Below are 27298 nucleotides of genomic sequence, written 5' to 3'. Positions count from 1 at the left end.
ATCTAGTAATGAATTTGGAAGGACAGGGAAGTGTCTGAGTAGGGTCTGAGAGCATGCCGGGGACCTTTTGTATTGCTAAGCTGGGCTAACCACCTGGCTGATCACACCTGGGATACACATCCACAGGTGACTGATCACACCTGGGATGCACATCCACAGTTGTCTGATCACACCTGGGATGCACATCCATGGGTGGCTGATCACAACTGGGATACACATCCACAGGTAGCTGATCACACCTGGATTCATGTCCACAGTTGTCTGATCACACCTGGGATGCACATCCACAGTTGTCTGATCACACCTGGGATGCACATCCATGGGTGGCTGATCACACCTGGGATGCACATCCATAGGTGGCTGATCACACCTGGATTCATGTCCACAGGTGCCTGATCACACCTGGGATGCACATCCACAGGTGTCTGATCACACCTGGGATGCACATCCACAGGTGTCTGATCACACCTGGGATGCACATCCACAGGTGGCTGATCACACCTGGGATGCACATCCACAGGTGTCTGATCATACCTGGGATGCACATCCACAGGTGGCTGATCACACCTGGATTCATGTCCACAGGTGGCTGATCACACCTGGGATGCACATCCACAGGTGGCTGATCACACCTGGATTCATGTCCACAGGTGGCTGATCACACCTGGGATGCACGTCCACAGGTGGCTGATCACACCTGGATTCATGTCCACAGGTGGCTGATCACACCTGGGATGCACGTCCACAGGTGGCTGATCACACCTGGGATGCACGTCCACAGGTGGCTGATCATACCTGGATTCATGTCCACAGGTGGCTGATCACACCTGGGATGCACATCCACAGGTGGCTGATCACACCTGGATTCATGTCCACAGGTGGCTGATCATACCTGGGATGCACGTCCACAGGTGGCTGATCACACCTGGGATGCATGACCACTCTCTACTTTTATGGGGAGAAGTAAATAAATTGCTACAAGAGAAACTCAGCTTCTCTGGTAGTTTTGTGATTTGAGTTATTTTATTTTATAGCATTTTAAAGATTTATTTATTTTAATTTCATGTATGTGGGCACTTTGTGCATATCATATATCTGGTGCCCAAGGAGGTGTCAAATTCCCTGGGACTGGAGTTGCAAATGATTGTGAGCTGTTACAAGGGTTGACTAGAAGATGATCCAGTGCTCTTACCCACTGGGCCATCTCTCTATCTTGTAGACTTTTAATAAAAATACTTCAGGCATTACAGAGTGGAGTAGGATGAAGAGAAAAGGTAAGGTCTACCAGCAGGACACAAGTCAACCATTTCAATGTGTATTTTGTGAATTAATTCAGTTCAATTGTATGAGCAAATGAAACAGGGGAACAAGGACAGGATAAAATGGTTGGTAGGTGAAGTTTTGCACATAAAACTGTTTTTTTTTGAAGGAATATTTTATTTTTTTGTGCTTTGGGCAAACTTCATATGTTACTAGAAACGTAACTAAAGAGCTTGGGTTGAATTTTAAACTGGATGTTTCTCTCACGTCTGCTCCTAGTGTGAAGTTTCTGTCCTCCCCGCTTCTCATCTTGCATGGTGAAGACGACAGGACAGTGCCTCTGGAGTACGGAAAGCAGGTAGCCCAAAAACTCTACCATTTCTTCATCTAGCTGACCTTTGATTGGAGCATAGCAGTTTCTGACATTATAGTGGATTCTCTACATCCCCAAAGAGCCGTGTTCCCTGATCTAACAAAGAGCATTGGCGTCCTTAGCTACTTAGTGTAAGGAATTTGGGGTTGGGGGTAGCTTCGTCCCTCACCTGGGGTCTGTGGCTAAGTGAGACCCCTGCCAAGTCACCTTTAACAATGTTTTCCTTTAAACAAACCTGTGTTGGAGTGGGCCCATAACAATTCTTTGAGCATTTGCAGTGAGGTGTACTCAGAGGGAGTGTGAGCAGTCATTAGTATTGTCCATCAGTCATAGGCATTCTGGTCCTTAGCTGTAGAAACAGTCGCCTGAGGATCTGGAGGGTCTGACCTGATGAGAAGCCCCCCCAGTCCCTTTCCCTTTAGGGAAATCAGACAGATCTCTGGCTGTGTTCGCTCACCTTCCGTTCTTGCCTTTACCACCTCTGCAGCTCTATGAAATTGCACGCAGTGCCTACAGGAACAAAGACAGGGTCAAAATGGTTGTCTTTCCTCCTGGCTTCCATCACAACCTCCTCTGTGAGAGCCCCATGCTTATAAGAAGTGTGAGGTGAGAACCCTTGCTCACTGTGACCCCTGCGCTGCAGTGTCAGCCCAAGTGGGACCTGACCTAAGCCCTTTTTCTGCAGAGAGTTCCTGACCCAGCAGTGGGCATGACGGCTGGGACCAGCAGAAATCTCCCATGAAGATGTGGTACAAACCTCACCTGAGCTGGGTGGTTTCTTAATGCAAAATTGCATTGGGTGACTTGGATGAGCTGAAGCCATTGAGACTTTCACAGGTCACCTGCAATCTGAATAAACAAAGCTGTGTGGACTCTTCTTTAGTTCATCATCGTCTGCCTTGAGAATCATGCCAAATCCTCAACATGGAGAATCAGAATTTAGTGCCATCTGATCTCGTCTATAAATGCCCGCCTATGAAACCTGCTGGGGTATGTGTGAGTGAGTGGTGGCTGGTGTATGAACTCCTTGTCTGCCCCCAAGCTCCTGTGTTACATTTTACCTGGCAGTGTGATGGTATCAGGAGGCAGAGGCTTTCAAAGGTAGAGAGCCAGGCTCTTATGAATGGAATTAGGTCCCCAAAACACAGGTCTAAAGGAGTTCTTTCTGCTTCTTCCATTGGGAAAGGACAGGATGAGAAAGTATCATTTAGGAACCAGAAAGTGGCTCTTACCAGATACTGAAGCCTGTGGGCCTCTTCATCTTGGATGTCTTTCATCTCCAGAACTGTGAGACTAAATTATGTTGTCTGTATGTTATGTTATGACAACACCTTTTGTCATAACAGCTTGACTAGACCCAGACAGCCGCCTGGAGCTTGGGCCCCAACAGTAGTATAAGAAAGAAAATATTTACCTTAGCTCATGTAAATATCATTAAAGAGTTCCAAGCAGTTTTCCAGCTATCTGATTACGTTTTTATTGGTTATTTATTTATATTTCAAATGTCCCCCTTCCGGTTTCCCCTCGGCAACCCCCCCCATCCCATCCTCCCTCCCCTTTGCCTCTATGATGCAAACTCTACAGGTGCTCCCCCACTCCCCTAATCCTGCCTCACTACTTTAGCATCCCCTTACACTGGGGCATCGAGCCTCCACAGGACCAAGGGCCTCCCCTCCCTTTGATGCCAGACAAGGCCATCCTCTGCTACATATGCAGCTGGAGCCATGGGTCCCTCCATGTGTATTCTTTGGTTGGTGGTTTAGTCCCTGGGAGCTCTGAAAGGGTCAATTACTTTTGAGGAAAGGAATCCTACCAGACTACTGATTGACAACTGGAAGCTGACATTTTATTTTTAGCTCTAATACAGATATACATTTCCCCTTCCCACCCCCAGAGACACGTAACTATTCAATAACAGAATGAGGGAAGCTCTAAAGTATTCAAGTTCATAAGAAGTTATTGAATGAGCATAGATCTGAACATTCACTTCCCGTTGGTGTTGACCCCATGGCTGGACTCGTTGGACAGGGAAATCTTCAGATCCGAAGGCTCCATGTTCCAGATGTCCTTGGCATACTCCTTAATTGTTCGGTCACTGGAGAACTTCCCTGAGGCAGCTATGTTTTTGAGTACCATTGTGTTCCAGGCTTTTTGATTCTGTGAGAAACATAAATATGTACAGGCCAGGACCTGTCAAGTTTTGAGGGGCAAAGCTTGACAAACACCAGGCCAAACGCATCCCATAGAGGCGCAGCAGGAGCAAGGGAGGTTTATAAAGGATCCGCTCTGCTCACAGCCAGTGGGAGCAGACAGCACCCTCTTCAAAGCCAGAGTGTATTCCTCTTAGGGATGGCAAATTGTTTTTTATTTGAAGAGAACCTATGAGCATGGTGTGGTGGTGGATGCTTATAATTCTGGCCTTCAAGAGGTGAAGGCAAGAAGATTTCAAGTTCAAAACCAGCCAGGGCTATATAGAAACCCTATCCTGAAAGAGAGTTTGGGAGAGAGGGAGGGAGGGCAAGAAAGCAAGAGAGTCAGAGAGAGGGGAGAAGGGAAGGGGAGGAGGGGACACAGGGAAGAAGGATAGGGACACTGAAGACTCACAGAGAGAGTATATGGGGGGGGGAGGAGAGGGAGAGAGGATGAATGAATCGGTGGGTGGGAATTCTCTGATTGGTTAGCATGTAAGCTATACTTTCCATGCTGTATTAAAAATGGAGAGACCTAAGCCAGGCGTGGTGCCTGTAATCCCAGCACTTGGGAGGCAGAGGCAGGTGGATTTCTGAGTTTGAGGCCAGCCTGGTCTACAGAGTGAGTTCCAGGACAGCCAGGGCTACACAGAGAAACCCTGTCTCGAAAAACCAAAAAAAAAAAAAAAAAAAAAAAAAAAAAAAAAAAAAAAAAAAAAAAAAAGGGACACTTGTTGCTCTTTTAGAGGACCTGGGTTAGGTTCCCAGCACCTGGCAGGTAGCACATAACTCTTCGGCCTCCTTGGGTACCTGCACACACCCCGCATACCCGGCATCCACGCACAGAGACACACATAAATACAATAAAAATGAATTCAATAAATAAATGGAACAAACTCTATTTCAGCCTCTAATTAGTCTAAGGGACTAATATTACTGTCTGTGGGCAGATGTGAAGAGATTTAACCTATGACTCAGAAAGTTTGAAAACCCGCGAACATTAGCTAACAAGGCAATGGGAAACTTGGCTGGCCCACTTAGCTCTGTGTCCCTTTGAAGGCCTGTGCCCCATTCGGTTTGTTCTGAATCCCCACAACCCCACTGGGGTTTCAAAAGAGGGTGAACCAAGGTCTTATTCACAATCAAAAATATTTCAAAATCCTACATTTTTTATAAGAGTATAAAAATATATTTGGCTTACAGTCTCTTTTTTCTATTTTAGATCTCTGTGAGTTTATTGGAAGTTATTCAAAGTTGTTAACACATCAAGAAAATTTTAACGTAAGAATTAAACTACCCTCCTACCATAAGCTATGCCAAAACAGCATGGCAGCCCACTCAGGTTTGGAGACTTATACATAAACAAAAAAATAGTGTTTGTGTGTGTGTGAGGGTGGGGGGGATAGGATAGGGGGTTTTCAGAGGGCAAAAGGAGGAAAGGGGATAACATTTGAAATGTAAATAAAGAGAATATCTTAAAAAAAAGATTCAGATGAAGAACTACACACGTTGTACAGATGTCAGGTCTGGGATTTTATACTATTCTCCCATCACATAGGATGCAAAGGTTCTGGGGATGATTGGGTATTGAGGACAGAGGGCCTTTTGTACTGACTTTACAATGTCCTATGAATCTGTAGAGGCTTATTCTAAATGAAAAGGTAAATTCAAAAGGAGATTCTTAGATTTTAAGAGGATTTCACGACTACTCAGTAAATAGGCCACAGTCTACTAGACTATGACCTGCCTCATCTCTTGGGGAACCAATTCCTAAAAGAATTGTGAGGCCTATTTTATATAAATTTCTGTTTAAACTCTGAAAGGAAATTTGACACAATAAACATTTATTAAAACATCTGCAACAACCACAACAACAACCACCACAACAACAAACAACCCCCAAACCAAAAACCAATGGAAACGGTTAGCATGTCCACTCCTAGCCACGCAGGTCTCTATCACTATCAAGAGTGGAAAGCTGCAGTCTACACTAATGAATCACACCGGCACGACCGAATGCTGCACTCCTGACGAAGGCACAGGTTTGGATTTGGGCTTAATTTTAAGAAGCCCTGCTGTGTCTGACTGTCCTTGCCCTCAGTTCTGGCCCTTGTTCATGTTTTCCTTTCCTGTTGTTACTGATTTCTGTTTCTCCAGGCTGCAAACTTGCAATTAGCTGTATGCACTGTTAGAAGAGTCATCTGACTCAACCAAGAAGATGAGGGCTGGCACAGGCCTCGACGGATCTCATTTTAAAACCCCAGAGGGCTGGCTAGGGTGACTGCAGGGCTAACCTGTGCCATAGTCACCTGCCTTGATAAAAGAATGTTCCAGTGAAGGTGCCCTGGAGTCTCAGCTCAGAGCTTGCTCCTCTGGTAAACTTCTCCTTCCCCATTGCCTTTACAAGACACACCTGGAGGGCCTTTAGACAATGCATAACTGCAGGCAGAGGCTTATTTACAAAGTCAAATTTTGAAGTAATCATATATAAACCTCTCTTCTTTCAGTATATTTCTATTCTAATGATCGGGCCTCACCACAAGGCTGGTCCAGGGGAGGTATTTATTTTGCTATTTTCACAGACTACCAGGTCAGTTCCAATCCAACTAAACTGGGACTTGATCTTAGAATAATCTTGTTTTTCAAACATCAGTGGAGGAATACCCACCAGTGGGTAATCACTGTGAGTGAAGGGTAAGTTGTCCTGTGTATTTGGAAACAGCAGCCTTGGTGACTGTGATGTGTAGTTCTGGTTAAGAAACCTGGGGTTACATACAGGCTGCTTGAGGGAAGGGGGCGGAGCTCAGCGCAGAGGGGACCCTCACACCTCAGAAGCAGGTACCCTGAGCTTCTGAGGCAGGACAAGGTAGCTGCTCCTTGGATACAAATCACTGGTGATTTGCTTTTTAAATTAGAGTAATGTTAAAGTTTACAATTGTTACAGAAATCTCAAATTCCAGTCTCTGGAATAGCCCTTCCGGGGTGCCTTGTAAACTAGCTAAAAGACAGATTTTGATCTGAACATCTGGAAAGTTCTCTCAGAAGTTTCTACTCTTTCTTTTCTCTCTCCCTCTCTCTTGGTGATACCTTTGGGAGGAGGCTATCAAACTCAGCCTTGTACATGCTAGACAAATACTCATCCATGCTTCCCTGGGTTTGATTGGTCAGTGGGACCCTGTTGTTTGGATTTCCTTTAAAGGAAACAATTAGTGAACCATAGCAAACTATTTAAAACCCATCAGACACTTACCATGTACAGCTGGCTGACTTTTTCTTGACACTTGACATAGGCTTCGTAGTCTGCAAAGACTTTAAATCTATTTTTTGTAGATGTGAGGTTGGAAGAGAAACAGAACATTAACAGAGATCCCTTTAACTTTAAAGTGGATAACATTAACACGGATCTACTTTAACTTATCTTTTGCTCACTGTCAAGCATGCCTGGCTTACCAACAAGAGTATTCACCATTTTGTGGTTCTCATATGCAAATATGTCCATACGTGTATGCATGCGAGAGTTGAGGATATCGGTGGAAAGAGAGAAAGACCACAAGATTTGAGTCTTATTCTCAAGCCTTAACCATTTGTGGAGGATGCCCTGCCCCCAAGCTTATGATAGTGAATCAGATCATAGACCTGTGCTAGGTTACCTGAGTGGGTTGTTGCTAGTTAGAGATCTTTTTGTCCCATCTTCCCATGTCAAATCATCCCTGTAGTAACTCACCTGTCATGGTAAAACAACATGCTGATGATGTCTTTGAAGAGGTCAGGCTGACTAGGAGAAAAGAAGCCATTGTCAATTTGGTCAATGACCAGCTTCAGTTCTGGAAGGGCCTCATAATATTCTTTGGCCTCATACCTGTAGTGAAAGGGTGGGTGGGGGAGGAAAGAAAAGGCTGTGTCAGTGTGAAGAGCAGAACACCAGATACCACCACGTTCGGGTAAAAACACACAGAAACATCAGTATTTATAGAAATCATTACAGATTTCAACATGGGTACAAATTACTTTTTAAAACCAGATCCTAATCAATCTTTTCCTTACTGATTCATTTTTTTTAATGAAAAGCATTAAGAGCAATAGATTATGAAAATTCTATTCTAATCTGATAGACTACAGTAAGGCTTAGTTAAAAGCCAACTATGGTTTAAGTAGCACAGTATTAAGGGAACTAGCTGCTTTCCTTGAACCTGCAGAGTCATAAAACTTGATGCTACTGAGTGAAACTTACTTCTGAAAGACCCCAACTCAATGTTTTTAGACCCCTAAACAACTAGCCCAGCACAGAGTAACTTGTTTTTCTGCTTTTAGCTTAAGAGAAAGATAGCCCACCTTGTTCTAGTTCCAAAGTTTAACTGTACAATGCCCCAAGGGCGTTTGCTCCAGATAATCTCTAACCTTCCTTAAGGCATAAACTATTGCCAGACTTCCTCATTCTGTACTTCCCCATTCCATGCATAATTTGTCCTCCACCCCTTGCCTTGTGAATTGTGTCCTCCTCCCCTTGTCTTGTAATTTTTCCCCTTTAAATACCCCTGACTTCAGTTGCATGGGGCACCACAGTCCTCTACCCCTGTGTGGTGTATGACTGTGGATCCCAGAGCTCTGGAATAAAAATTCCTCTTGCTATTGCAGTGAGACCGATTATCGCAAGTGATATGGGTGTCATCTTCTGAGGCATGGGGTGCTGAGGCACCCTTGGTTTTGGGGGGTCTTACACTTCTAAGGGTCAGAAAGAGTATTTAACATCTTCTGAATTTCCTAGGGTTCCTTTGGGTTCTATCTTGTACTCAGGTTAATAAACTAGATACATCCCTGTTTACTCTGTGCCTTGTTTTGGTTCATTACTCTGAGGTAAAGCAGTGGTCCTCAACCTTCTTAATGCTGCGACCCTTTAATACAGTTCCTCATGTTGTGGTGACCCCCAGCCTCAAAATTATTTCATTCTACTAGATAACTGTAATTTTGTTACAGTTGTGAATCATAGTGTAAAATCTGTATTTTCTGATGGTCTTAGGTGACCCTGTGAAAGGGTCATTCAAACCTCAAAGGGGTCTTAACCCGTAGATTGAGAACCACTGTCTTAGAGGAGTACCAGGTATGGTTTAACATGACAAAACCATCTGACTAACTATTGCTTCATCTTTTGACCAAAGTAAAAAAAAAAAATCCCAAACCCAGGAAGTTAGATGGCTGCCATGGCGGGTAACCATGGCAATTTGTCCACGCATCGGTTCTTAACATCCTTTAGTTACCCTGGCTGTGTAACTAAGGCTACCTGTGGCTAGGTAGCCTTAGGTCCTGATTTCTCATGTTCTGTCTCTACATCTCACTAGACTGGGTCTCAGTGGGATGCCTGCCTGAGGAGTAATGTCCCTTCCTGGGGTCACCTGCTCAATAAAGGGGAGTGGGTCTCTCACCCTTTCTTGTCCAAAGCAGCCACATCATCTACCCTCATGCCAAAGATGAACAGGTTTTCCTCCCCAGCTTCCTCCGCCATTTCCACATTGGCCCCGTCCATAGTCCCGATGGTCAGGGCCCCGTTCAGCATGAACTTCATGTTGCCTGTCCCAGAGGCTTCCGTGCCTGCCGTGGAGATCTGCTCCGACAGGTCTGTGGCTGGAATGACTGTAAGAAGGCCAAGTCAACATGGTGATTCTTTCCCTCCGGATCCCTGATTTTATGTGAGACTTGGCCTAGCTGCCCTTTGTCAATGATGTGCATATCTTGGTCCACCTTCAATGGGGTGGAAGGTCTCCTTGACCCAGGTAGTGACTGTGCCTGTACAGAGCCAGGTTGGGGTGTCATGCCACATGGTAGGAACTTGACATTGGCCAAGGGCAAGGGCTTCGGGCAGGAATCTGACGTTAGGGCATAATAGGGAAGTAAGTTATAGCAGGAATTTTTATCCTAGGGTCGAGGTGAACCTCTCCCAGCCTAGTTGAGCAAGGATTCCCGATTCCCGTGCTAGTCAGGACCCTGTTCCACCTAGGGTGGAGAAGCTCAGAGTGAAGGTTAAACTCATTGTTCCTCCAGGTCTACGAATCCTGAATTAAGCAGGTGACCCACCCAGCTGCCTGAGCAGTGGAGCCAAGGACCACCAGAAGACTTCCCTGGAACTCAGCCCAGAGTCTGGGTGGGGAGGGGTTTGCCCAAACTATTAAAAGGTCTGACCTCGATTAAAGTTGGGGCTTTGATTGGTAAACTATCGTCCTGGCCTCTTTCTTTTCGCCCCTTCCCATCTATCGCTCAGCTTCTGTTCCAGCAACCCAGTTTGTAGCAGCTGCAGGCAGCTTCAGAATACAACACGTGCCATTTGGGCTGTGCCATGGACCCTTGCCTATACCACTCTTTCTTGGTCTATAAACTGTGAAAGACTGTCTGACTTGTGCTGAGCTATAAACTGGACATCGCTTTCTCCTTTTCATCTCTCCATTTTTATTTCTTCTGCTTTATAAAACACTGCAACTTCTATTTCTTGGCTCATAAAATTCCCTGGGCTTTTCCTTAACTCTTCTTTTCACAAGGGACTGAATTATCTTCCCTTGTTGTTTTCACTGTCCCTGCAATTGAGGTATTTTGTGCCTGGGGCTTGACACACTCTGTCCCTTCTGGAAATCAGATCTGCCTGAACCTCCAAGTCCCTTCACCACAAATCAACCCCGAGTCTGCCTGATTCTGAGAGCTTATTTCTGGATTATATTTGTAACTTGTTTTTCATTTTAGGAACCTGGATCCTTCCTCTTTATGCAGAGGCATTTTAAGCCATAACCCCATGGGAGCCCAACATGCCATGAAGAGAAAGTTGACTTTTAGTTTTTTTAATCTCAGAAGTAGGTGAATACACAGTTGGCACTGGCTGGTGGGTGGCCTCTCTGCCAGTATGTCCTGTGAATAAACAGAAGTCCCTGTGGTAAAGAAAGGGATGCTGGCTTCCTGCCTGCCTGTCCCTGCATGGGAACTCTGTGTTTGATTCTTGAGTGCACGTCTAAGCCTCGTGCTTTGGCAGTGTCGTTTCTGTCCTCATTCCCTGTCACAACATGAACAAATGACAGCCCTTCCTCCATGCAGTGACCAGAAGGCCATCCTCTGGGAGGGGTGGGGAACTGGTGTTCTCTTGCAGAATCTGGGCTGGCAACTGGAGACCTTCCCTCCCTCTTGCAGAGGACCATGGGCAAATGTCAGCATCTCCACCATCACAGGCTCTCGAGATAGAAGAACCAGGAACTTGCAAACATAATTGTGTAACACTGACTCCATAGGCCACTTGGGTCACAGTAGAAGCCACCTTAGTTTGCCTTCTGTTGTGCTACTAGCTCCCTGGGGTCCACTGCCCCATGTCAACCCCAAGTGAGCCCAGATTTTGCCCTGAGCCTCCCCTATACTTTGCAACAGACACCCCACCTTTTTCAGCAAGAGACACTCGGTAGTTCTCCAAGAAGATGACCTTCAACTTGCTGCCAACCACGGGGTCATTGTTCACCACTTCTGCCACGGAAGTGATCAACTTTATGATCATCTTGGCCATGTGATATCCTGGGGCAGCCTTGGGGGAGAACAGCAATGTGTGGAGAGAAGGTCCCATTGATGAAGAAGGCACGTAGCAAGACTAGAGCCCTTAAGTCCCCATGAAATTCAGCCAACTTACTTTGCCACCAATTATGACTGTCCTCGGCACGAAGAACTTCTTAGGGTCTTTCTTAATGCCTTAAAGATAGATACAGACAGAAAGAAAGATGACTGTGGTGGAGGTGGCAGAGCCTACCTCGAGACTGACGCTTCCACCCGAGAGGGGATACTGGGGGCTCCGGGGAAACTCACGATTGTACATGGTGATCACGTGCAGGCAGTTCAGAAGCTGCCGTTTGTACTCGTGGATCCGCTTCACATGGACGTCAAACATGGACGACGGGTTGATCTTCACCTTGTATTCCTTTTCCAGGAACTGGGAGAATTTCAGCTTATTTTCCTGTGGAGAGTGAACGGGCCAGAGCTCTCCTCACTCGGACGTCACTTGGGTGTCATCTGGAGCCCAAAGCCTACACTTCAGGGAGAGGGTAGGGACCTGTGCCTGGCCGTCTCACCTGCTTCACTTTGGCTATTTCGCGGAGGAAGATGTCGTCACCTACGAAACTGTGGAGCTTTGTCAGCTGGCTCAGATCTTTCACATAACCCTCTCCAATTTTCTGTCAAGAAATGTTAAAAGAACATTTGATCTCAGGCCGAGACAATGAGCATGCCCATCATAGTAGCAGTTTGCTGGCGTGTGGTAAGGGGCTCTCATGCCTGGTGGTTCACAAACAGCTTCTTTTCCCCATAAAAGAGGCTAGACATTCTACGTGAAAAGAACCTTAAATATAAGAAACTTACATACAAGGATGGCCAAGACGTCATCTGTGACATCTCTGAGCTTTGTTTTCTTTCATTGCTAGTGGACACCCTACTCCATCTGTGGGTCACACAGACCCTGTCGGCCAAGAACTGCTATGTAATTTGTGCGTCCCTTGTTCAAAATGGAAGAATTTCAAGATGGGGGAGAAAGGGATGGCTCAGTGGTTAAGAGCACATACTGCTTTTACAGGGGACCCAAGTTTGGTTCCCATACAGGGAGACTCACAGCTGGCTGTAACATCAGCTTCAGGAGATACACACCCTATTCTGACCTCCGAGGGCACCCGCACCCATGTGCTTCTATATACTCTTTCCATAAACATATAACTAAAAAATAAAATAATAATAATAAAAGGATGTCCCTGCTCAACAGCACACGTCACTTACCCAGATGCCAGCCCTGCCACCGGTAGGATGTGCCACACTGCCCCCCTCCCCTTTCCCACCCCCTCAGCATCTCTTTTTACCTCAGCTATCAAGTCAGCCAGCCCTGGGTTGCAGAGTAAGAGCCAGCGCCTCGGGGTAATCCCGTTGGTTTTATTCTGGAACTTGTCTGGTTCTAGCTCACTGAAGTCCTTGAATCTGGAGAGAGAAGAGACAGACCACTGCCTCTGGCTGAAGTGGACAGAGTCCTGCTTGCTGGGCAACGATCAGAGTTACATTCAAGAAGCCAAGGGTAGGCTCAGAAAGACTAGATAAAGGGGAAGGGGGGACCTGGTGGTAGCTACGGCTGCCATTTTAAATAGAAGAGATTCATTTGCAATTCAAAAACAATTGCCCCAAATCTAGTCCCCTCCATCTGACTTCCTGGCTGTGACACCTATATCAAGCTTTTCAGCAGAATAGTTATTTATTTATTTTTGCTTGTAAATCTAGAATTAGAAAGGTACACAGAGAAGGCCTTTTTGTGTTTCTTTTTTAAGGAAACAGTTCTCTCTGTAAGACAGCACTTGAAGGGTTCCACAGGCCCTTTTGTCTGGAAGCACCCCCCCCCCCCCCCGTGCTGAGCAGCCTCACTGCACCCCGGGATCCGGGTGAGGCTTGCGGCTCCAGCAGCTACACTCACACTTGGGTCTTCACGATGTCCGAGTGGATCTTTGCCACGCCGTTCACGGCATGGCAGCCCACGATGCAGAGATGGGCCATGTTGATCCTTTTGCCTCCTTCCTCTTCGATGAGAGACATCCTCCGCATGCGGTCGATGTCTTTAGGAAACAAGGCCACGATTCTCTAGGTGAAGGGAGACACAGATCTTATTGGCCACTGGGGTTTAAAGCAGCCCTTGGATGCTACGCATGCCCCGAGCAAAGTCTCTGTTGGAGTGAGAAGGAGAGGTAGAGCTATTTGGAGAAGCCATCTCTCCATTTTACACTTTCAAGGACACAAGTTTAATAGAGCCCTACCCATACATAAGCACTTTTATCAGTGACTGAAATACGCCAAAGTCTCCCTCATTTAGCAAAGGAGAACTCTGAGATCACCCTGGCACGTTACAGCTGAATTTTCCTGACAGGTTGGCGCCTTTCACAACGACATACGTCTAAATGCTTCTGATTGATCTCGTAAATGATCTGCAGGTGTCGGGGCAGCAACTTCTCCACCAGCTCCACAGGCCAGCGCTCCAGGGCCTCCGGGAGCACCGTGTGGTTGGTGTAGGCGAAGGTCTTCTTCGTGATCTCCCATGCCTGCAGAAGAGAGGGTGGCCCTTCAGCATGCACCCCCACAGAGGCAAGTGCTTCTCAGCGCCCACTGTGTGCCCCAGGTGTATCTGAGTGTGCACAGTCAGGCACACTTGATTCTACTGAGTCTGGGTAACACTGTTCACTGTATCTTTTTCAGGGAGAGAAAAAGCTTTTCGGTAAGACTGTCTGATGAGATACTAGATGACATTTTGATAAGCCTTCTCTGTTGTCATTCCTTGTCTTTTATTATTAACTATCAATTACTCAAAGCTCAGGTACAAAACCTTAAGTAACACTTAGCAGATACAAAATACTGTTTAAAATTCTGACGCCTGGGGCTGGGGACATCACGCAGGCAGTAAAGTGTTGGCTTTAAAAGTTTGATCCCCAGCACCCACATCAAACGATCCACACCCAAATCACTGGGGAGGCAGAGGCAGGAGGGTCCCTGGGCTCACCGACCAGCTACCTAGCCTATTTGATGAGTTCCAGCCTAATAAGAGACTTCATCTCAAAAACCAAGGTGGATGGCCCCTGAGGACCAGGATCCAAGGCTGTCTTCTACATGCAAGCTTGTGCATGCACCGCCCCCCACCCCTGGCTCCCACCACACACGCATATAGTGCTGGCCCTAAATATAGGGGTGCACTTAGTTATCGTTCTTCTGGTTATTTACTTTCAAATCATTTGATAAACAAGGTATATGTCCATCACAGTATAATCCCTAACACGGCTACTGGTGCCCTTGCTGCACTTGCTGTCCTGGAACTCTCTCTGTAGACCAGGCTGGCCTCAAACTCAGAAATCCGCCTGCCTCTGCCTCCCAAGTGCTGGGATTACAGGGGTGTGCCACCACGCCCGGCTCTCTGCTTAGTTTTTAGTTTTAGTTCCTATAGACCGCTAAGGATGGAGCTACGTTGGCATCAGGGCAAACTATACCTTCAGCTGTGGGAATCTAGCAACTGAAACTTATTTTGAACACAAACAAAGGAGCCTCTCAGGAGTTGTTCAGTCCCGATAGTCCGAAAGATTTAAAGACAAAGAAGCTGGGTTATCCAGACCTTGGACCAGGGCAATTTTTCAATGTCCACAAAAATCCTCATCAGCTCCGGGATGGCGAGCGCAGGATGTGTGTCATTCAGCTGGATGGCTACCTGGTGGAGAAAAGGCATCGTGTGGAGGTGAGTGCAGCCCAGCGTCTGGCTTCCTGTTCTCCCAAATATCTGGAAGAAGCTCTGAGCTCCCACTTCCTGGGAAACTCTGCCTGCCAAACTTTCTGAGCACTGGGAGAGAGTAAATCTGATAAGTCTTCCTATGGACTCCTCCGTGGCCACAGTCTGAACTAGGGGCTCTTCACCCCGTGGGGCTGAACAACCCCTTTACACAAGACACATATCAGATATCCTCATATCAGAGATTTACATTACGATTCATAATAACAGCAAAATTATAGTTATGAAGTAGCAACAAAATAATTTTACAGTGGGGTGTCACCACAGCATGAAGAACTGTGTTAAAGGTTGGCTGAGGCATCAGGGAGGCTGAGGACCACTGGTGAGAGCACTCACCTGATCTGGAAAGGCGTCGAACACGGTTCCCACCCCATCCGTGGAGCCGTACTTGGAGGCCTTGAACCGCCGGATGACATCCTGCAGGGTCGCAGCCACCACAAAGTACTCCTGCTTCAACCTCAGCTCCTTTCCTTCAAAAAACTTCAAGCCAAGGGACCGGAGTGAGAGAGAGTTGCAGTGGAGCTGTGACCCTAATGTGATCAGTGTCCCCTGCCTGATGTCTGTGGAGAGGTGACATGGTGAACCTTCATATCAACGTTTGCTTCCCTGAAACCCCGTTCAAATGACAGCTCAAGGCTCTTAGGTGGGTGTCCACATAAAAGATAAAGAAGCTCAAACAGTAGTAACACTTTGGGTGTTTTGTTTGTTTTCAAACAAAGAATTTCTTAATATAGTTTTTTAAAAAAGGATCTATTTTTGTTTTTAATTTAAGAGAAAGTGTGTGTGTGTGTTGTGTGTTGTGTGTGTGTGTGTGTGTGTGTGTGTGTGTGTGAAGTCAAGTGCAGTACCTTAACAGTCCAGAGGAGGGCATCAGATTCCCTGACATTATAGTTACAGGTGGTATAACCTGATTGTGGGACCAGAACTCAGGCCCTTTGCATGAGCAGTACCAGCTGTGTTGAACCAGCCCAGTAGAAACATCTCCTGGTGGTGAGAAACAGGTGGGTGTGTGGAATCCAGTCAAAAGATTCAAAAAAGTCAGCTCTCGGCCTGCTAGTGGAGAAGAGCCAGAGGCAATTCAGTTTGTATATCAGAGCTCTCCTCAAGGATGGGGGATGGATGCTCAGAAATTGGCAGCACTAATTCCTTTGAAAGTGGGGTACAGAGGGAGAGAAAGGTCACACAAGAGCTGCCTAGGGGACAGCTAACCCTGGACCTCAAGAAATCCTGCAGTTGAGCCATTTCCTTTCCCAACTTGGACAGGAGCAGGAGTTTTAGGAGACAGTTTAAGTCTCCAGTGAAGGGCACTGTTAAAGCCGGGTGCCAATGATCTCATGTTGAAAAATATGTCTGGGGGCGGAGAGTCAAAGTGGATGGGTTGAGTGTTGTCTTCTCCCAACCAGACTGCAAAACACAGACAGCCGCTGTTGGCTCCACAAGCATCAACGGATCATTCACAGAGACTAACCCCATCCAAAGGACGCTGCCCTTGTCAGTAACAACAATGGCAACACACGTAGAATCAGCTCTGTATCCAGGTGAACAGTGTAGTCAGGATGCAAACACGTTTGAGACACACGAGGTCTCAGGGAAATTCAGCTCACAGACACCCATTCCCAGGAAGTCTGGAGGAATTTATGCTATCAGAAATGGCGAGCGAACACAGAGGTGCAAGACACAGGGACCTAGAAACAGTGGCCTCAAGTGGGAGGGAAGTGTACATCGTTCACATCGATGTGAACGATGGCAGGGACAGGAATCTACACATAACAAACACCTGCAAGGAGCCAGCGAAGACTCTGTGTTCATACAGAGAATGGAAGGGAAACGTGTCTGTGACGGAGAAGATGAGGCTTAGGCTTGTCTTTAGATCAAACAAACAATCGAGGGCTTAGAAAAATCATAAAGTAGTAACAAGTTCATGCTATTACTTCATGAAGTTACATCTTCCTGAAAATAGATGACTGCTTACCTTTCCAAACTTGTCTTTCCAAACATGTGTATCTTTGACAAAAATAGAAGAAATGACAATTTCATTATTAAAATAAAATTGTCTAGGGTAATAGTAACAATTAGACTTTTAAGATGGTAGAATTACATTTTCTTACTTTCTTTGTTTTATATGCTTAATTTTTTTCCTAATGGCATATATTGCTGTACAATTTACAAGGAAGGTATTATTATAAAAATAATAAAAAGCATCATGACCCTGCTTATGATGAAGTTAAGCATCTATTAATCTAGGGAATTATTCAAGTCCTGAAATGAGATTATCTGTCTTTAATAGTGGGGAGACAGAGTTGAGAAGGATTTCTTTAAAAATTCTAAGGCACAGTACTTTTAGAGCTGGATGATTTAGTAATTCTTGGTTTGAGTCCTAAGGACAAGTCAGACTGTGAGATAAATGCACAGGGTCAGAGCAGTTCCTGGGGATGTGGGAAGGGAGGAGCAGGATGGCCCCTCCAGTGCCCCTGGACTCTTAATGCAGCCAAGGTCATGGCGGAGTCAGAGCACGGTAACCGATTAGGGAGCAAGTCGAGCAGTGCTCAGACTCCATGTCTACCCTGCAGTCATCAGAAAAGCCTTTCAGGGCCTTAGGCAGAGCACACGACTCACTATGGGCGGAGTAAGAAGAACAGCAAGATTCTTATAAGAAAGGTTGAAGTCTGGACACTGGCGATGGCCATATTTAAGAAGAAAAATGGGGGCTGGAGAGATGGCTCAATGGGTAAGAGCACTGACTGTTTTTCCAAAGGTTATGAGTTCAAATCCCAGCATCCACATGGTGGCTCACATCCATCCATAAAGAGATCTGATGCCCTCTTCTGGTGTCTGAAGACAGCTACAGTGTACTTACATATAATAAATAAATCTTTTTTTAAAAAAAAGAAGAAAAATGATTTTTTAATAAGCAACACACACACACACACATACACACATACACATTATGGACCTACTCTGAAAAAACAAAGCAATAACAAGATAGTATCTCAAGGGATACTTAACCCAAAAGTCCTGCCATTTTTTTTTTCTTTAAATCTTATGGTAACTTAATACACCATGCTGATTACTACAGATGAGTATTTCCAATTCAAGTCAGGTTTGGTTCTGACAGAAGGTAGGCCTTTCCAGTTACATAATTCTGTAGTCTTGGGATTGGCTGGTGGAAGACTACAGACTTGAGCACATTCCCACTCTGACCATCGGAGGAACAACCTGTTGCTCTTGGGTTCATGACTCCTCTGAAATGCATGGACAGCACTGTGTCTCCAAAAGAAAAACGACATATCTCATCAGGTTCCTGAAAATGTTACAGCACATTTTCCTTCCTCCCCTCTTAGAGCCGTTGGTTCATCACCAAGTGAACATCCCGCCCAAACTGCATTCTGGTCCCCAGAATCTTTGGTTTCTACCACTGTTGTGACACAGAATACTAGGTCACCTCTGAAATTACTTCCAAGAGGAATCATTACATCTTCAAGAACTTAATTTTATACATAGGAAAGTTGTGTTTCATATGTTTAAGTCAACTAGGACTTTGCAGAGGTCTCTGGAAATCAAGCTCAACACATCAAACACTAACTCTTTGAAATGTCCATTCTGGTGCATTGTTGTAATCCCAGTACTTGGAGGCAAAGGCAGGGGGAGCCTTGGGAGTACAAGGTTAGCCTGGCTTACTTAGTGAGTTCCAGGCCATCTAGGGTTAGAGAAGAGACCTTGTCTCATAAACAAAACCAGAGCTGGGGAGCTCAGTGGATGAAGCACTTGTTGAGAGAATTCAGGGACCTGAGTTTGAATTCCCAGCACGCTTGGGAATGGAACTCCTCTGTGATCCCAGTGCTTTTACTGGTAGATGGGAAGTAGAGACAGGAGACTCCCCAGAAGGCAAAGACTGACATTCAAGGTTGTCTTCCAACCTCCATATATACGTCATGGTGCATGCATGCTTGCACATGCACAGACAGGCAGACAGGCAGGCAGACATACACACAGCTTTTAGAATAGCATTAGGATAACAAACTGCAGGAAAGGCTTAAGGATTCAGCTAATGGCAGAAAAAGCAGGCATTAGTTCTCTAGTCTGATCTAAGGACCACCATGACGTCCCCAGCCAGCCAGAAGGCAGGTAAGGCAAGCATGAGGGGAGACCAGGAAGTCTTCCCGATTCTAACTTTGCCAATGGAGATTCTATCTGGATGCAAAATCAGCTTCCTTAACATTTCCTTCATCTTTTATATCCAGCTTCTGTTTTGAAATATATCTATGGGTCTTCCCAATTGATGGAGCTGCTAATCAAATTGAAATACCAATGTGATCTCATGAATTGTACAGATTTGTTTTCCTTACTTGATGGAGGGGAAGGTTACAGAGGGACTCAGCTCATTCTGTACCCATGTTTGATAGGTTCCTAGAGAGGGTCTGGGAAGTAAGCTGCCCAAACTGGCCCCGCGTTACTCACATTATCATTGGGGTAGAGCACTCTGGAGATGTTCTCAGCCAGGTTCCGGTCCAGCACAGCCTGAATGTAGTCTCCAACGTTGACTGAAAGGAATGCAGAAAAGCAATAAACAGATAAGCTGGCCATTGTTGGAGCAAGCCCTTTGATCTCATCCAATGTCCTGCCATGTACAACTCCTAAGATTTCTTAAAAATCTAAAGGGTTTCAATAAACTTTAACACTGGGTTTCCCAGGAGAGTTCAATGCCAGACTGAAGTATGGCATTAAAAAATGTCACCCCATGGGCAGTGGTGGCACATGCCTTTAATCCCTGCACTTGGGAGGCAGAGGCAGGCAGATTTCTGAGTTTGAGGCCAGCCTGATCTACAGAGTGAGTTCCAGGACAGCCAGGGCTACACAGAGAAACCTTGTCTCGAAAAACAAACAAACAAACAAACAAAAAAGAAAAGAAAAGAAAAGAAAAGAAAAGAAAAGAAAAGAAAAGAAAAGAAAAGAAAAGAAAAAAGTCACCCCAACCACAAAGTGCAGCTGGCCACAGGAGAACTGGTCCTGAGGTCATGACAGTGGGAGAGCCAGCCCTGACCTTCACTGCAGTATTTGTCCCTTGCCTGGGGCACAGTGGAGCTGGCCCTTGTGGTGAAGGCAAGGGTAAGCTGGCCCCAAGGGCATTAGAGCAGGAGAGCTGCCCTTGCCCCTTGCTGGTTGCAGCATTGGGTGAGCTAGCTGGGGCAGTGCTGGAGAGTTTGCCCTGGTGGTGTGGGTGCAGGAGAGCCCGCCCGCTGACCAACTCAGCTAACGCCTAGATCCAGGGCTTTGGGTTGGCTCACCTCAACATGTACCCCATCTATGACCTGCTGGAACTGGTGAAAGGGCTGGTCCTGCATATCCAAAGCTGCAGGATTTTCATGACACAAGGCAACAATAGGATATCTAAGAGGAGTCCCAAGAGAATCCAGTATTGATGATACCATAGACCAATGACTCACTGCAATAATCATTTGCAAGTAAAGATATGTGGACAAAAGGGTATACTGTGGGACACACTGGGGCACACTGCAGCTTCCACAATGAGACTTTTTAAAGGTTCTATCTTGTTTTATTATCTTTTGAGGGGGAGGTTGCAAGGGCAGGGGATAGATATAAAGGGACAGGGAGATTAGGGTGCATGATGTGAAATTCATAAAGAATCAATAAAAGGTTTTTAAAAACACTTTAAAAAATATGTTCCATACCAGCAAAAAATAACAGTTTAGCCAGGCACGGTGGCATAGGACTTTAATCTCAGCACTCAGGAAGTAGAGGCAAGCCAATCTCTGTGTGTTCAAGGCCAGCTTGGTATACATTGTGAGTTCTAGACTAGCTAAGGCTACATAGTGACACTTTGTCTTAAAACAACAAACAAACAAACAAGCCTTCTCACTTACTGAAGATCAAAGATCAGAAGCACAAAGCTTTTCTCTTAACCTCAATTTGTCTCTAGCCAGCCATCAAGATACAATGTACACAAAGAGCTACAATGTACACAAAGAAATACAACATACACAAAGAGATATAATGTACAAGAGAGCAGGGGCCAGGCTCTACGTACAGTCTTGAAGGTTAAAGTCGTTTGGTGCTCGAGCCGACCAGAGGCGCATAGTGTTCACAGTGTTGTTCATATATCCAGGCACAGGGGTGTCATAAGGCAGAGCCAGGACCACCTGGGGGTTAAATGTCAGCAGTTACAGCTTCTCAAGTGTGATGATGGAAATTAAACAACGGCTGGAGGTGCGATGGACCTCTAGTCCCAACTACACCACGTGCTTAAATTGAAGTGAGAAATGAGGTAACATTGGAGAATCCGGTGCTGACCCCTCACAGCACTTTGAATGTTGAATTCCTGTGGGCTTCTTGACCTGCAAGCAGGGCACTGGATGGGGACTGCTGTGATATTAGTGGTAGAGAAGGGGTTAAGATATAAACTATGGTGTACAAGCAAAGCGATGCACATGAATGTGACCCCCCTGAGGGCAGCAGCCATGCTCTGTGTAGGGCCTTCAACCATCTGATCTCGAGCATGCTAAGATTCAACAGAACAGCAAAGTGATGGAGGTCCATGCCGCACTGCTTTCAAGATGTGCTGTGCTAGACAGCTTTCTTGATGTTGCTGAGCGCTATTTTAATGACTTCTATAGTGACCTGTCAAGTCCAGGTGATAGTTAGCTGAGCTGGGAAAGTCTTGCCTTGGAAAGCCTAGCCCCATCTTTGTGACAGCATTTCATACAAAAGGACAGGGATGGGGCCTGCTTCACAGGACATTTAAAATTCACAAGAAAAACAACCCATTTCCACTCTTTGCCTCGTCAACATCAAGGTTCACAGAGCAGTGACAGAGTGGCTGTGTGGGAGGGCGTGATTGATGCTTCATTTGGTCCAGCTCTCTCACTGGGACACCATGCAACCAAACACCCTTACGTCAATACCTTTCACAAAAGTAAAGGTCTTTGTAGATCTTCATACATATTTACAAGCAATTTGTCACCAACCAGGAGATGTCATTGGCAGATTAGGAATGACTCCTGGTTTAAACAAGGCGCGTCCTTCTGCACCTCCCAGCATTACAGAGGCAGTCTAAGGAATTTCCAGCTTGGCTCTCCTTTCAGAGGCCACAGAGAGAGCATATTCTCTCATAGCTCACCCGAAGACTGTGTGTCATCTCTGGGATGCTCCAACATGTTCAGAACCCTACAGTGTCTCCAAAAGGTATGCCTTAGTCCCTCAGCACGACTACGTGCTCAGAGCAGCGCTGTAGCCTATGTGGGAGAACCCTTCCTTGTCCCTCTTCTTCATAGGTCGCACCCCTGTGCCATGAAGACGGCTCTGGTCTTCCTGCTGCTCCCCGTCTTCATCTCCTCTAGGTTTGCTCCGACACATCACTAGCACAGCCAATTCTCCCTGGCATCCGCTTCCCTGTGGACCTGAATTGCATAACAGCAAACAGCACCACTTATTGGAAGTCGTTCCTTGCGTGCTCAGAGCGTGTCTGGCCTCATGCTCTCTGCCCTCATCACCTCCAGATGTGGGGCTGATCCAGGCAGTGGCTCCCTCACCCATAAAGTCCTGCAGGGTTTTGCCTAGCTCATGTATGTCATCTCTGAGCCACAACCTTGGTCCTCTAGATATAGAAAAAAGTACTTTCTAATAAAATTTCTGGATTCTCCATGAAAGCAGAAAGCTAAGCATCCAGGGGAGTTTGGTAAGAACAAACTGGCACAGCAGCAGACCCAGCACACAAATGGAGCACTTCTGGTATTCACTGTGTAAGCCGGATAATGTTGGATAGGTCAGGAGCTGATGAAGTTGCAGGCACTGAGCTCTATACCAAATACATGTGCAATTTCTTAGACTGGATTAATGTCTGTTTGCAGCTCACACGACAGCATTTGTGACCAAGTCAACATAGACTATGGCCAGATATTTAACCAACATGAAAAAAACAAAACCAAATAAACAAATCAGGACCTCACCTTCAAGACTGAGTCCTGGTCTATACCTACATCATTTGTGTTAGCGTCTCATCTGTCATTTGATGTCTGTGTGAGTTCACATTCAGACAGGAAACATTTTAATGTCCTAGTTTTAAGACCTTTGGGTACTTCTCTAAGGATAGCAAGATAAACTAATAGTTAAAAAAGAAATCAGCTAAAAGCCAGTCATGGTAAAACAAGCTAGGACATTTCCTGTGTAAGGACATTGTTTTAAGGGGTTTTCAGTAAGGTTTTAAAGAATGACTATGATAAGCATCAGTCCGAGACCTTCTCTATTAAGCAAATACATCAAGTGAAGCTGTGCTGATTGAACCAGGCAGCCCAAGAAAGAACAGGGTCATCACCAGACGTTATGACAACAGAGAATCACAGGGCTAGGTATGATTCTGTGACAGGGCCATATGCGAACCGAATGGTGGGACAAACGCCCTTGAAGAAACTGAAGCATCATTTTTCTAGAAGTCACCTGATACAGTTCACAGACGGGGCACAGCACAAGGCTGAAGCCTGGATCATATTTGAAAATTGCAGTACTAAAATGTACAGTGACGGGCCGAGGAAAGGCATTTAAAATTACTCTACTTTGGTATCAAGAACTATTATAGGCCCAGAGAGCTAAGCATTGGAGAGCTAATAGTGCTTATTACTGTGGAACTGAATAATCTTTGCAAATGACCCTGGTAAATCAGCTAGCGTCGGGGAAGTGCTCCCCTCTTGGCCACAGCGCCCTTCCCTCCTAAGGCAGTACAAAGAGAACAATCCTGTTCATTTATACAGCTCCACTCTGCTATTTGATACATAAGATATCACTCACCTCTTCCCCTTTCTCCTCCCCTCCTCTCCCCCTCCTTTCTTTATAGCTTTCTTCTCCCCTCTCTCTCCCTCCCTCCTTCCTTCTCTCCCTTCTTTCTTTCTTTCATTTTTTGAACAGAGTTTCTCTACATAACCCTGGCCATCCTGGAATGCTCTGTACACCACGCTGACCTCACACCTGCACCTTCTGAGTGCTGGGATTAAAGGCATGCACCACTATGCCTGGCCAATGCTTCATTCTTGATGTTGTGTACACTGTATGCTCAGTGTAATGTCCACTGTGCTGTGCAACATAAAAGGCTTGTCACGAGAGCCCGGTTACCTGGGTGTCGACCCACTTTGTCCCCGTCTGGGTGTGTTCTACTCTTCCGTAGAAATGCACAGGCAGCATGAACTCAGGACGAGCCTTCTCCCAAGGGTTCCCGTGTCTGAGCCAGTCATCTGCCTCTTCTACCTGAAAATGGACAAGGCTTAGGATTCACTGTTCAGGGGACATAGTTCTAGAGCTCCAATTATATCACAGTAAATATATCTTTTATCAAAACTCAAGACTTCTGCTTTGCAATGAAAGTACACTGGGTCTTCTAATCTTATTTTGTCTTTGAGCCTATAGCTATGTCTTACATCCTAGGACAGCAATCCGCCTTGGTCATTGACAATGACATACGTGTTGCATATGTATGAATGTAATTCTCATGGGCACCCTAGTAGAGCAAACTATGATTTTGATCTTTTCAGGGATAAGGAAATAGAACAGCTCAAGATCATGCAGAAGGATGATGGCAGAGCTAAGATTGACTTCAGTTCTGTGGTTCGAAGACTAGACTACATCTGGGAGGTAGTCTAGGCTAGAGAGCGTGGTCAGTGTGAACAAGATGTGCCCTTTCTTCTGCCATCAAGAAACAAATGACCAGGGGCCAGGATGGCACCTCATACCTGTTCCTGTCCTGCTCCAAGCCTGGGTGGCCTTTACTCTTGTGGGGATACACTTTTAAGTGACAAAGAAGCAACTGACCAGTCTTAATGTTATTACATGTTGGCTTCATTTGTCCCACCCCAAAATGGCTGTTTTAGTTTCCTATGGCTAACAAATTTTGTAAGGAGCCCTCTTTGCTGATTTTCATTCCGAGTCCCTTGCTGAATCAGAAAGGAATTGGTGAACAGCACTTTGAATTTCTCCAGGCTGGTTTCTGAGGAAGATTGAAAGGTAGGAACTTCACAGCTACAGGCTCATTGCAGCAGACCAAGGAGGAGCCACACATGCTGTGAGATGGGCAAACCCTTCTTGTCTTCAATTTCTTTCACGTAACCACAGGGATCTGTGAAAGCACTAATCACTGAGGTGCATATATATGAATGTGTGGAGCAGGTGGGAGATGAACTTTGATCCTTGCATCTAAGTGGGTTTCGGGCTCTATCCCATCTCAGAGGCTCTGGAGGAATGATTCACAGCATCTGTGGCTCCTGGGAATGGAAGGGCTGGCTTCCAGACTGTGCATCTCCGTGGAGGACGGACTCCGTGGAGTCCAGTGAGGCAGACATCAGCTCAGGCATTGTACTGGGGAGAGGATTTCAAGAAACACTTTCTTCCTCAAATGTAGGGCACAGAGATGAACTCCATAAACAAATGCCAAGAAAGCCAATAAGTTTTGCTTCCTCAGAACATAAATGATTTAAAAAACATTTCTGGGGAACTCCAATAACTCAGTAAGGATGGCTAGAGGCTGGCTGGACAGCAGAAACCATGAGTCTGGCTGTAACAAGCTTGGCACAGGTTTAAAAGGAGACTGAAGGGACATCCTGTGAGCGGCTTTCTGCCACATGCCTGTTAATGACATCTGTCTCTTCCTTCCAACAGTCAGGTATTCATGCCGGATGACTACTGATCAGGTTCCAGGTTCCATTAGAGTTGTGCCAAATGCAGAATTTTAACTGTATGATTATTTTCCTCAGAGGTTTGGTCAACACATTTTATGGAAATGTTCTTTGAATAGACTCAAAAGGTAAAAGTCCACCAGCTTTCAAAAATCTTCCCAGCTGGTGACTTTCTCATCAGCACTGTCTGTATTTGCTGTTGTTGGAGCCTGGGGTGCAGGCAGGCTAGGTGTGGGGGGGGGGCTGGGGTGCAGGCGAGCAGGCATCAGAGGAGCAGGGAGCGGGCAAGCAGGGAACAGGAATGGGATCATATCATAGTCTGAAGGGCTACAGACTTCCTGACATATGCATTTGCTTTTCATGGAAATGGTCTTTATATGATGTAACATATTTTTACATTTGCCCTTTATAATCCCATCTTGGGAAATAAAGTAGGTGGTGAGTAAAACTGTGTGTCCTTCTGATTCTTTTTTTTTTTGTTGTTGTTGTTAAAAGATTTATTTATTATATATATATATATATATATATATATATATATATATATATATATAAGTACACTGTAGCTGTCCTCAGACACACCAGAAGAGGGCATCGGATCCCATTACAGATGGTTGTGAGCCACCATGTTGCTGGGTTTTGAACTCAGGACTTTCAGAAGAGCAGTCAGTGCTCTTAACTGCTGAGCCATCTCTCCAGCCATTGGGGTTCTTTTTTGTTTGTTTGTTTTTAAGTCATAATTAAAGAAGTGATGCTGTCTAATGGAGCGAGCTTTGGAACTAGCAGAAGCTATCAGTCTTTCTTGTTCTCTCCCTTTCCTGCACCTCTCTCCTTCTCTCTTCCTCCTCCTCCTCCCATTCCCACCATCTGCACAGGGTCTTATGTAGTGCAGGCTAGCTTCGACTTGGTAGGTAGTGGAGGATGCTCTTTGATCCCCTGGCTTCCATCTCCCTAGGATTGGTGATTACAAGTACGCACCACCACAATCTGCTTTATTTGATGCTGGAGGCAGGGCTCAAACCCAGGGCTCCGTGCATGAATAGGCAATTCTCACAATAGGCAAGCATTCTACCAATAGAGCGCCATCTATAGCTCCAGCCTCTCCTTTCAAACTTGAGGATGTTGTAAACATACATACCTCTTGATCTAAGGGATTCAGAATGAAACTGGATTAACAAATTGTACTCTTTAAAAAAAAATGACATTGGAAGCAGAAATGCATTTGAGGAATTTTATATGTATATGCTGAGTTTCTTTTAATTCTTTTATACAATAGTAATTTAAAGACACAGCCTATTTTCCAGGACTGAGTATGGATGCATTATAGTCTTTGGGTGAGGTTGCGTTGAAATGCCGGTCATATTGGAAAAAGCTCTGCTAAATTCAGTGTGCAGTGTAGAAGTCCAGTTTCTTCACTTGGAAAGGAAATCAACTCTTTCATTTTGACAGCTTTTTATGTTTCTAAAAGCACATGTTTCTTGTGGAATATGAGCCATGTAGG

The 27298-nt window shown here is 45.6% G+C and overlaps 2 protein-coding genes across 2 annotated transcripts in view; one reads left to right on the top strand and one right to left on the bottom strand.

Moving 5' to 3' along the window:
- Positions 1 to 2510, top strand: part of Abhd12b (abhydrolase domain containing 12B) — a 33602-nt gene extending 31092 nt beyond the window's left edge. Inside the window, exons 11-13 of the mRNA XM_052186797.1 lie at positions 1540 to 1618; positions 2121 to 2239; positions 2319 to 2510. Coding sequence (XP_052042757.1) covers positions 1540 to 1618; positions 2121 to 2239; positions 2319 to 2346 — 226 coding nt within the window. The 3' untranslated portion in view covers positions 2347 to 2510. The remainder of the gene's footprint in view (positions 1 to 1539; positions 1619 to 2120; positions 2240 to 2318) is intronic.
- Positions 2511 to 3457: 947 nt separating this feature from the next.
- The window catches only part of Pygl (glycogen phosphorylase L), a 36139-nt gene continuing 12298 nt past the window's right edge, over positions 3458 to 27298 (bottom strand). The window contains exons 5-20 of the mRNA XM_052185715.1: positions 24248 to 24379; positions 21174 to 21285; positions 19586 to 19668; positions 15464 to 15607; positions 14957 to 15049; positions 13752 to 13898; positions 13280 to 13443; positions 12681 to 12795; positions 11907 to 12008; positions 11644 to 11791; positions 11471 to 11529; positions 11227 to 11368; positions 9243 to 9450; positions 7547 to 7681; positions 7073 to 7139; positions 3458 to 3790 (exon numbers count right to left, since the gene is read on the bottom strand). Of these exons, the coding sequence (XP_052041675.1) occupies positions 3617 to 3790; positions 7073 to 7139; positions 7547 to 7681; positions 9243 to 9450; positions 11227 to 11368; positions 11471 to 11529; positions 11644 to 11791; positions 11907 to 12008; positions 12681 to 12795; positions 13280 to 13443; positions 13752 to 13898; positions 14957 to 15049; positions 15464 to 15607; positions 19586 to 19668; positions 21174 to 21285; positions 24248 to 24379 (2025 nt within the window). The 3' untranslated portion in view covers positions 3458 to 3616. The remainder of the gene's footprint in view (positions 3791 to 7072; positions 7140 to 7546; positions 7682 to 9242; positions 9451 to 11226; positions 11369 to 11470; positions 11530 to 11643; positions 11792 to 11906; positions 12009 to 12680; positions 12796 to 13279; positions 13444 to 13751; positions 13899 to 14956; positions 15050 to 15463; positions 15608 to 19585; positions 19669 to 21173; positions 21286 to 24247; positions 24380 to 27298) is intronic.

Source organism: Apodemus sylvaticus, chromosome 6, assembly GCF_947179515.1.
Source record: "Apodemus sylvaticus chromosome 6, mApoSyl1.1, whole genome shotgun sequence".
Lineage (NCBI taxonomy): Eukaryota > Metazoa > Chordata > Mammalia > Rodentia > Muridae > Apodemus > Apodemus sylvaticus.
Note: the sequence above shows the minus strand (reverse complement) of the source record. Positions and strands in the feature narration are given on the sequence as shown.